The sequence below is a fragment of the Protopterus annectens genome, chromosome 3.part1 (genome assembly GCF_019279795.1).
Source record: "Protopterus annectens isolate FY-2018-M chromosome 3.part1, PAN1.0, whole genome shotgun sequence".
In the NCBI taxonomy this organism is placed as follows: Eukaryota; Metazoa; Chordata; order Ceratodontiformes; family Protopteridae; genus Protopterus; species Protopterus annectens.
The window spans coordinates 1,842,044,227-1,842,056,291 of NC_056732.1; the positions used below are offsets into that span (position 1 = coordinate 1,842,044,227).

The following is a 12,065-nucleotide window of genomic DNA, read 5'->3' on the forward strand; positions in this document are numbered from 1 at the left end:
ATGTATATACCAACCCCAAGGCTGTCATACCTCAGAGAAAAGGTAACATTCTGAGAAATGGCATCTCAGACTTAGTATATGTCAATCCATTTTTCAGCCATTCATTCTCTGTATTTTGGGACTTACTATAGCTGGTCCTGACATTTCAAATAGTTACTATTAACAATATTTTTTCTTGAATATTAACCATTTTTGCTTATAATCAGGATTTATTTATATACGATAGCCTCCTGGCAAACTTCTCAAATCCATGAATAACTCAGCAGATTTATTATGGATAACACTTCTATGGTTCTGTACAGTATATGTAATTTCTCTACAATCGATGCACTGTTCCTTAAAGTGTACAGGAACACAGTCTATATCTCTGATTTCACACTGTGAATCAGTTTCATAATTTCTAGCTTATCACAAGCCAAATGACACAAAATATTAAGTTCATTATCTTTATTTAATGCTGCAGTTTGAAACAGGACCTTGTACTTCTCTCTTTTGTATGGACACCGGTAGCCTCTGCCACAGTGGCTTGTATCGGTGACCTGAATAAGTTGGCAATGTGAACACACCATGCTTTTCTGTGCCACCTATCACCAATGCATTAGAATGATCTTCAGGTAAAATACTACACTCTACATTTGTGCCCAATTTAAAACTGAACATCACTTCCACTAATTAACAACATTTCATGACAACACTCTGACGTGCACTATTGCCTCAATGTGTCTGATTCATTTATACAGCACAATCATTTTTCATTTAAAAGTGCCAAAATATCATTTGTTTTGATGTTTCTGTTTGACAACAAGCAAATTGTTTTGAAAAACACTTGGCTTTCCTTTTACACATTTGAATAATGATTATTTCTACCATAGTTTCTTCAAAATTGATAAACACAGAACAACTCTTCTCATTGTGTATAACCACACCCAGTACACATGCTTTGAAATTCAACTGAGCTGTATTTATTGTACACCCATTGTCATGACTGCCATGATACAATTTCACTGTAATTTTTACTTTTGCCTTTTTATTCAGCTTACATTTTATCTTGCAAAAACCAATTCTCCCAGTTAGTTTTTTCATTTACCTGCATGCATCCACATGTTTTGATACGGTCAGGTCTGCTTCTAGCCCCCTGCTTGAATCCTTTTCTACCACAAACTATTATCTTCTTAATTAATCATGCAAGTCTTACAATTATTTATGTCATTAACATATGCATCTACAATCTGCGACAGGTTGTGTCCTTATAGAACAATTAAAAAAATAAGTGGCATGCTCTTTCTAGGCTCACAATAATACTATATATTTCCTGTCCTTGCAGCTATTCCAGTAGCACTGAAGAGAGAAATCCTGGTGAGCTGGATCAGTTTTTCTAACTGCAAATTTTAACTGTGTGTGTGTGTGTGTGTGTGTGTGTGTGTGTGTGTGTATATATATATATATATATATATATATGTGTGTGTGTGTGTGTGTGTGTGTGTGTGTGTGTGTGTGTGTGAGTGTGCGCGTGCGTGTGTGTATGGGTCTACTTTTACTCATCAAATTTACACTTCTTTGAATTGTAGTTGGCCGACTCCACTTCAGTGAAACAGCATTCCACAGAAAGCACAGCCTACTGAACTTTTTTCCCTGGGAAACAAACCACTTGGCCACCAGGGAAAAAACCTCAACAGAAAGAAATTAAACCCACCCAATTGGGGGGGGGTTGCCCCCACACCTAACTAACTAAATATACCAACTATGAGATTGCCCTACACTGGGGAAAAGGGCAAAGTTCACCCTGGTGGCCAAGTGGTGAGTTTCCCAGGGAAAGAAGTTCAGTAGTCCATGCTTTTGGTGGAATGCTGTTTCGCTGAAGTGGAGTCAGCCATATATATATATATATATATATATATATATATATATATATATCTCCGGAGATGCTGCATCAGCAATGGATGGTACACATCTGTGATATGATTCTATGGGTCTGAACTGAGACAGGTATGCAGAACAAATGCATAAGAGGAGCTGGGAGAAAAGGTTACTTGTATCCAACTCCATCTGGAAATATGTATGAGAATTATTTTTTAATAGTCTAATTGCACCTACTCCAGCTGGAACTATTTTTGTTCACGTTTTGCACATTGCTCTAGTTTCTGCTTGCATATCCTAATATTTTACAAATGTGTGTCCTTCAGTTCATAAGACTTTATAGTTGTTGGGTGCAACAATTTCAATAATCAATACTGCTTTTGTCTTTATCTCTTGAACTACAGTAACTGGTTTGCTCACTGCTACATTCTTAGCTACTGGTATGGGATGATCGCACATGATCACCACTTCATCATTTCCAATAATGCTTTGTGGTTAAGTTTCCAATGTCTCTTAGCTGCTTTTAGATTATCATTGTAATATTTACACTGTATCCAGTGCAACAGCTTTGTCACATTGTAATTTCTTTCAGTATACAAACCTTCAGCCATTAGTGTATCACAGCCTGCAACAAGATGTGTAACTGTTGCTAGTTCTGTACTGAATAACATATTTGTCTGTATCTCCTCCCTTTTCTATGATTTTGTGAACTACTGAGCACATAGTCTGCTATTTTGAACTGTGAATATTAATCTTTCATCTTTTTGTTTAAATTCACCTCACCTGAGCCACCCGTATCAAGTCTTGGTCAACGTGTTGTTCCAGTAGATCTTTGCACTTCCTAATATAATTGCAGGTTTTCCACATAATTTTTCTGTTTTACTGATCTTGTTATTTGCATCCTTTCTTTTCCTTTTTTTGCACTTTTGTTTGCTACCCGTTTTTGTCCACTTCTAGTTTCATTTCCATGCCTGATTCTTTCCTAAAGGCTTCTGCTAACCTAAGAAAAGATGTCATTTTAGACCTACTTTCTTCATGTTTTAAAATGCACACTAAATACAGATCACATGATGCCAATAACTATGTACGCAATCCCACAATCACTGACCTAGACGTGTGGTCAGTTTCATGGAGGCCCATGCCTCCTTCAAACTGAGTGATATAAAATCTTGGCAAACACTCTTTTTATATATCATTTCATGAGCATGAAACATTTTTATTGCTTTCCTATCAAACTTATCCAAATCTCTGAGGCCAGCTGATCTCTCTAAGGACTAAGAAACTACCACTGAAATGTACGGCTAGGCTTCTTAACACCCTCACAGATCAACAGCCTAGAAAGTGCCTATGAAATTCAAACATGAAGTGCAAGTTAATTTCTGGCTTGAACTTTATTTCTAGATGTTAAAGCAATTTTCAGTATTTGTCTTCTAGAATATTCTTTACTGAGTTCTGTCAATTCTTCATTCTGTATTGCTGCCCCTTCATCTTTTGACAGATATTTATATACTCCCTCATTCCAATTCATATTCCTCCTCGAGTTTTACATGTCAGTTCTTTCATTTTCATCATTTCAATGTTGCTTTTGAACATTTGTTGAGACCAAAATGACACACTTATGCCATCTGAAAAGGTTTCAATAACTTATAACATTTCTTTCAGGTGTTTATCCCATGAAATGTATAATTTTTGACCATCCACAAAATGTAGGTGGATATCTTTTGACAGGATAATTTTCTTATGGCCAAACTGAATTCATGACCTAGGCAGTTAAATAAACCACTTAATGCATTGAGGGCAATGCAAAACAGTAATAGTAATAAACAATCACCTGAATATCCCATGCTGGATTCTCACACCCTAGATAGTAATTTGTCCTTTTTTCTGGTTCATTTACAAAGTGGTTTGCCAAATTTCATAGTAACTACAAAAACATGTATAAATGTGTGATGGATCTTGTACATTTTTGAACATTCCATAATACAGGAAGACAAAATACTATCAAATACTTCTTTTGTAATCTATCCAAAGCATACTGAAATTCCTCTTCTTTTTACAGGACTCCATTACAGCTTTACTTAGCAAAATATTATTCTTAGTTATTTATGCTTTCCTTTTATTCACCTAATGTTTTACATCCGTGACTGAATTTTTATATTCTGCATAAATTCCTGTCTCTAGCTTTTACATTGTTGGGAGACAGGCTGTTGTCAATAGATCTTAGGATAGCTTGCAGGTTCAGTTTTAAGTATGAGAATGGTTTTCCTCACTACTAGTTAGGGCAATGTAACTTCAGGCTGTACATATAGGTATTTTTTAATCAAGGCTAAATCCTGGTGCAGAAATGTTCATACTCTTAAACAAAAGATGGATACAGCATCTGGACCTGTAATTTCTCAGTTGGAAGCCTTTCTTAACTTTCTCTCTTTCTGTAGTACCTGCCTCATTCCAATCCTTATCAGCCACATTAGAATTTCTTATTTATTCTTTTACTTCTGTTATTCAATCAGATTTCCTTACGTTTAACCAGGCCCTTATAGATATTTCTCCAGGATTTATTAATTGCTGCTGTTCTTGTTGGTGTCTTAGCTGTTTTCTTTCTTACTTCCCTTTAGAACTTCTTTGGGTCATCCCTAAACTGTTTTATATAATTTCTTTATATATTTTAATATAAAGTCTTAGTTTTTTACTCTGTGTACATATTTCTAATTTGTTAGAAAAGGTATAACTCATACCTTGATTTGTTTTGATATGCTTTTGTTTTAGCTCCTTTGTTTTAAGCCTACTTCCTTTTCTATATTCTTTTGAGAAAGTTATTTCATTCCTTAACTGTTTTACTGTTGTTTCTAACCAAAGTTTCTGTGTTGGTGATCTATATGCTCCTTTATTTTCCTTTATTAATTTATGCTTTCTTGGTAATACTTTCTATGTTATTAGTTTTACTGCACAGTAATGTATTGTGTTAATTATTGTTGTATCACGTGGATCTTTCTTTATATTTCCAATTACTGTATTAATTTGGTTTATTAATTTTTTAGCAATCCGTGTCTTTATTTTTAGTAGCCTATATCTTTCAAATATATTGTCATATGTATCCATTTCTATCAAATCCAGCGGGTCTCCCTATAAATTATTTTCTACATGGTAATGAGTTTCATATACAGTTTGTTTTCTGTTCTTTCTACCTCTGCATAGACATATCTTGATTTTTGAATGATTCTGTGATGAAATTTCCTGAAATTCTGTTTTGAGAAACATCTTTATTAGTTTCAACATTTAACAGAATTAGCAAGTGATTTTCTCTTCTGATATACTGCTTTACTTCCTCCATCACTTCTTCAAACTGTACCTGTTTTAATAAACCACCACTTTGAAGTAGCATTTATTTCTTGGATTCCTATTCACATCTTTCACTTTCTAAATGATCTCTCTCTTCATTTTCAATTTCCTCCATTTCTGTATTAAACTGCTCATTTGTCACTACATTCGACTTCTGTGCTACTGTTTTCTCTTTTGGAACATTTGCCATGTCTGGATGTTTTTACCTATAAGTATCTCCGAATATTTTTGACTTTGCTGTACAATTACTAGTTTACACTGATTGCTTTTCTGCATATGAGCTGCACCATATTAGGTCTCGCTTCTTCTCTCGAGTTCATTCCTCTTTTAAGGCTGCAAATACATGTGGTCTTGTACTTCCTTTTTTGCACCTTTTTTCTAATTTAGTTGATCTTTTCTTATCTACATAATGTTTTGTTTTTATTTGCTCAATGAATGACCTAAACTTGATGACTGTTTGACTATTTCAATAATTTTTTTTCTCCCTTATTCTTACACTGTAACCACTTTGGGAAATGTTGGGTTTGTTGCAAAAAATAAAGCATGATTTGCTTTTTGTTCTCAAGTATCTGTTTTACTGTTTGCATACCTGTTGCCTGGCTTACCAACTTTTTTTTTACTATTTTGTGGACTATAATTTTCTGTTGTCACAGGGGCATTTCTTAGATGAGATTGTTGTCGCACTTAGAGGGCTTTGCACTATTTTTTTATACCAGCCATGACCCGAGTGACTTTGCCAGGGTTGGGCACTTTTTTTTATTCAGGGGAAAAGTGCACCAAGCTCTTCTTTTTATTTTTCTCCATGACATATATAGCAGTTTTTGTGCATTTATAGGGTTTTTTTCCTTTGCATTTCTCCATGTTAAGGTTTTTTAAAAGCTATGACAGAATGGCCCTTTTCTTAAGTTAGGGCTTAATTAAAGCCCATGAAATCAGTTTTGTTTCCATCTTCAATGCGTGCTAAGAGTGTACTTCCAAGCACCTACCTGGTGTGGATATTCTGATGTCTTAGCATACTGTTTTTGTGTCTAAAACTTTTGTCACAAATAGTGCATTTATAAGGTTTTTGCCCAGAATGAATAAGCTGATGTTTTATCAAATCATATTTTTGTCTAAAACTCTTGTCGCACATGGTGCACTGATACGGTTTCTCCCCAGTGTGGATACTTTGGTGGCATACCATTTGACTCTTCTCCATGAAACTCTTCTCACACATTGAGCATTTATAGGGTTTATGCCCAGTGTGAATTTTTTGATGTTTCACCATACTGCTTTTGTAGCTAAAGCTCTTCTCACACTGGATACATTCAAAGGGTCTCTGTCCTGTGTGGATGTTCTGATGTCGTATCATAACACTTTCATATATAAAACTCTTGTCACACATGGTGCATTTATAGGGTTTCTGACCACTGTGGGTGTACTGATGTCTTATAATCTGACTCTTTTGTGCAAAACGCTTATCACACAAGGAGCAATTATATGGCTGTTGCCCAGGGTGACTATTCTGATGTCTTACTATACTGCCTTTCAGCCTAAAACTCTTGTCACACATGGTGCATTTATATGGATTTTTCCCAGTGTGGATATACTGATGTGTTACCATATTAATTTTGCATCTAAAACTCTTATCACACATAGTGCATTTATAGGGTCGCTCCCCAGTGTGGATACTCTGATGCTTTACCATACTGCATTTGTGCCTAAAACTCTTGTCACATGTAGTACATCTATATGGCTTTTGCCCAGTGTGGATAATTTGATGTGTTACCACACTACTTTTGTGTCTAAAACTCTTATCACACATGGTGCATTTATAGGTTTTCTGCCCTGTATGGACACTCTGATGTGTTACTAAGTGACTCTTCTGTATAAAACTCTTATCACACATTGTGCACTTGTAGGGTCTCTGTCCACTGTGGATACGCTGATGAAGTAACATAGTACTTTTATATCTAAAACTCTTATCACATGTGGTACAGTTATAGGGTTTCTGCTCAGTGTAAATATTCTGACGTCTATATGTAGCACGTTTACGTCTAAAACCCTTACTTCCTGGGGTGCGTTTATAGGAAGTCTGTCCAATGTTTGCACTCCTATTATTTCCTGCAACATGCTTATCTGTAAGATCCTTGTCACATGTGTCATATTTGCACAACTGTTGTCCTAGGTGGACTAACTGTTTACCCATTACAGACTCATGACCAGTATGAATACTCTCATGTATTGCTAATCTTTTTGCATGTGTAAAAGTCTTGCCACAAGTGGTACATTCATAAAATTTCTCTCTGCTAGATATCTGCTTATGTGTTGTCAGTGTGTTATTTTGTCCTTGCTCACCATGACCTACATGAGCAGTTACACTGCTACTACCAAGGAATGAGATGTTGCTGTCATTAAGCCATTTGCACTTGTTTTTTTCTGCATTAGTTTCCAGATGCATTTCAAATTCAGTTTGCTGCATAGCCCCAACATCACTTTCCAGACATTTAATGTGTCCAGTTTCAGCCTGCATCAGATATGGCATTGTGATGGACATCGTATCTTGGAGAGCTTTGTCATCTTCAAAATCCTGGTGTTTTCCAAATGATATCGGCAGACTCTGGATTTCAAGGAAATGCTTGTTCCTTTTGACTTAAATAAAAAAAAAAAAAAAAGATTCAGAATATAAGGCGGAACAATGAAGGTTTATTTTTTTACCACAAGAGTCACAAGCAATGAAACATTTTTGGATAAAATTTAATTAATAAACAGTTGTGACATCAAAAATCTATAGTGCCATCTTATGATGTACTGCTTCCATTAACATCTAACTTTGTTAATGGGTCTGTTTATTTTTTATCTTCCCAGAAGAATTACCAACAATATGGCTGATGCACTTGCCGTTTCCATGCTCCCTACACACTACATACATCTCCCATGTTCACTACAAGGTTAAAGAAACTGGCACACCTAAAAATGTATACACTTGAAAAGTGACGATAAGAAGCAAATTGTGTTACAGTCACAAAAACAGAAAAAAACGTATTAGCCTTTGCTTCCAAAAATAATCACGGTTAATGCTACTGGTTAATACAGTGACTTTAAACATTTAAAACTCTCCACTGAAATACAGTCAAAACATATACATTACAAGTCACTCCATCCAGCATATCAGATGCTACACAACTGGACAGATAATCCCCTTGCTCTTAATGTAATCTTCAAGAATGTTTACTTATTTCTGGAATTATTAAGTACAAAAAGAAGAAGAAAAGCTTAAAGTCATGACTCATATTTTTATTTATTTACTAAATAGTCAAGTCTGTTTAGGTGACTTGCTCAGAGTCTTACAGTATTAGCAACTCAAAGCTTTAATCCAACAAGGTAAACTTGCTGAAAAGATGAAATATTTCTACTAGACATCTGTAGAAACCAAATGCAAAACATAAGAATATGCTGAGAACTTTGGACTTCCTTATAGATCGATAAGCAGTGTACATGTTTGAAGTGATCCATGATGTGATAAAGTTCAATTCTTTGAAAACAATTCATAAATATTCCTGATGAAGACACTCAGAGATGTGCAGTACCATAAAATTGTAAGTTGCAAATCATTTCCTTAGGTCTTGTAACTTAGTACTGCCAGATCTGCATTTGCTACTGGTGCTGTCCAAAAAGAAAATCATTCTGACATATGACAATAATCTTTAAAAAAATACATAATTTCAAGTAACTTGGCGCACCCCCCTTTCACAATATCCAAGAGGCCTGGCTTTGAAAGTATAACATTATCTATCAATTTGTAATGCATTCTGAAAACTCCTTACTAGGTAAATTGCATGGAAAAGTAATACCTGATAATGAAATATTCTTTTTTCTTCTCATTAAATTCACTGACTTTACTGTGTGAAATACAAATTCCCTGCTGATCCATTAAGATCTCCTCCTGATCAACCAACACCTTTATTAAGCAGAATAAGTAATCACTAATGATCTACTGACCCTGTCCTTCTGATCATCACAGTAGCTTTAGCATGCAAAATAAGACAGTGTAAGAAACTTCTCTGTGTGGAAGATTTTCAGAAAATTGCCATATTGTTTACATGACTAATTTTATTTTAATTTATTCTACCAGTTAGTTTTAAATACCATTTTAAATCCGTTGTAATTTAAGTGTATATTTGGTTTCCATCATCATACATTTTTTCTTATTTTTTAATTTTTTTTTTATCTCTTTTATCCACTTTATTCAAAATGATGTGTAATAACAATGCTAACTAATTATAAAATTATATATATTTTTATAGATAGTTTTTAGGGTTCTTGTACACAGACCTGAAGAAGTCTAGAAGGACGAAAGCGATCTGTTAACAATAGGTTATGAAAATAGAATATGATTTTTACAATTGATGTTTTACATCCAAAGTGTATATGTATATGTTTATATATATTTTTTGATTGCCAAATGGACTAAGGTTGATATATTTTCAGTCATGTAGTATACTGTCTTGGATAAAATCACGGACTTAATAATCTACCTAATAATCTGGTTAAATAAGAGGTACCACATCATTATAAATTTTATTTAAAGTTCACAAGGGTTATATTATTATGACAGCTACTAAGTAGGGCAGGACCAGCTCGAATGTCACACTGATGGGGGAAGGGATGTGAATTTAACATGTGTACCAATAACACTTTGTTTTACAGCACAATAAATCACTCCCCTGCTTGTCTGTGTACTTAATAAAGGATTTTCGACTGGAAACAGACTGCCTGCCTTGCTTGGATTACTTTTGAATACTTAGTAATGCTGTACAATTATATATTTTCTATTATTATTTTTTGTTTTGTTTTGACTTGATGAGTTTACGTTCGCTACTTCTACTACTACTGTCTGATCTGATTAATATACAGTGATCAACTAGAAATATATGGACTGAAAATCTTCCACACAGAGAAGTTTCTTACACGGTTTTGTTTCTGGACCCACTACACTTGTTTAGTGGGTTGTTTTGAGAATTCAGGGATACCACGGAGATTACTTGTTTTTTTTTTTTGTATGCAAAATAAGCAATCACCGGTGATAAACCTGTCCACTCCTCCTGGTTACCCTCACAACTTGTGCACAAAATAAGAAATTACTCATCATACACTGATCCTCCCCTTCATATAACACTGCTGCCTTCATCATACAAAAGAGGTCGACTATACTTGTTCCTCCTAAACACCCCTACTGCCTTTGGTGTGTGACGAATGAACCCCAGATGATTTAATGTTCCTTTCGCCATCATCCCCCTGCCTTTACTGTATGAAATAAGTAATACCTGGTAATCTGCCACACCATGCCCACTCTGGGCCAACAATAAAGAACATAATATAAATGTACAAAAAATGTTTATTCATAAATAGTAAGCTCTTTCATTTTCTGCAGCTGAATAAAAAGACTAGACTTCATCAGACTACGCATCTCCACAAACTTGATTCAGTTTAAGTAACTCTACCTAAAATCACATGATAAAATTCCCAAAATAAATTAATCACATGATAATATAACACATTGTCCTTTTTTATCAGCTTTTAAGCTTATTTTTTTCTAAATCACACTTAAATTAATACATTCATTGATACCTAGAAAAACACAAGCACTAAATATAATCTGCCATCAAAGTTTACAAAATTCTGAAAATTCTCCCTGCCTCCACATCTAACGGCAGCAGGTTTGTAAACAATAACAAACTAAAGTGTCTTATACACACTACAATTAATGTAAGAATATGTGTATAATGCATTACACAGTCTTTTATATTGTAGCTGCTTTTATAAATTCTTGTATGAAGCTCCTAAGTGGCCTTCCCACATGAAATGTTTCACATCCAGAACAAGCTACAGTATAAATAATGAACATGAAAGAACTATTAAACATTTCAGGAGGTGTAAAATACTTTTCTGAAACTGGACTATAATAACTGGTGCTATCTGCAACACACCTAATGCAAACTACAATGTTTATATTTAAACATTCCTACTCTACATATTCTTCTAGTAACATATTTAGTACTTTTTAAAATCTGTTTTTTTTTATTTTTGATTGATACATTCTGAACTATCTTACAACATTTTAATAAAGTGAGAGTCTACACAGAAAGGTTTCCACTTATTGTTTATAACTTTCTTGATCTTATAACCATCCGGAAAACATGTTTGGGCCATAGCCTTATTTATTTATTATCTTATGTACTTTATTTTGTTGACTAGGTTAGTCTGACTGGGCTGTGGGTAACCCCTTCTCAGTCTATACTAAGGGAAAAAGCTCCAGTTACAAAACAGGCAGTTTGTACAACAGAGACAATGTAAAGTTTTAAGTTACAACATGGACATACAATGAATGAAAGCAGCTATAGCAGACATCTGTAATTAATAACGTATAGTGTCATTACATACTAATACATGACAAACTGGCATATACAGTGAGGTTTAAAATATCACTTTCCCACTTTACATTTACAGGTAGGAGAAACATGACAGAGGACGTGTCGGGGATAGGAGTGCAAAGTGAATGAATATGTGAGCAATATGTATATTTGTTAGCTGATACAAGTTCACAGTTTCACAATGGTCCTGAAGGGTAATTTTAAGCCTAGCAGTGCTATCCCATTAGCCACTTGTGAATGAATGTAATTGGGGTGATACTATTAAGCATTTAAAAGGGACCCAGGGGGCAGGATAGGGCATTTAGGTATCATGCCTGTCCATTAGTAGCACAGGGGCAGTCCTGGAGTAAATACCCTTATTTTCATCCATTGATCTAAGCTGTGTTTGAACAGGAACAGGGATAAGCTTGCTTTTGAAAAGGCAAAGGATGACCTTTTTTTGTATGTGGATGGAGA

The 12,065-nt window shown here is 34.7% G+C and overlaps 1 protein-coding gene across 2 annotated transcripts in view; it reads right to left on the minus strand.

The window, feature by feature from the left end:
* Positions 1-1,463: 1,463 nt before the first annotated feature.
* The window catches only part of LOC122798743 (gastrula zinc finger protein XlCGF57.1-like), a 203,781-nt gene continuing 193,179 nt past the window's right edge, over positions 1,464-12,065 (minus strand). For both annotated transcript variants that reach the window (XM_044067844.1, XM_044067843.1), the window contains one exon: positions 1,464-7,827. In XM_044067844.1, coding sequence (XP_043923779.1) covers positions 6,179-7,827 — 1,649 coding nt within the window. In that variant the 3' untranslated portion in view covers positions 1,464-6,178. The remainder of the gene's footprint in view (positions 7,828-12,065) is intronic.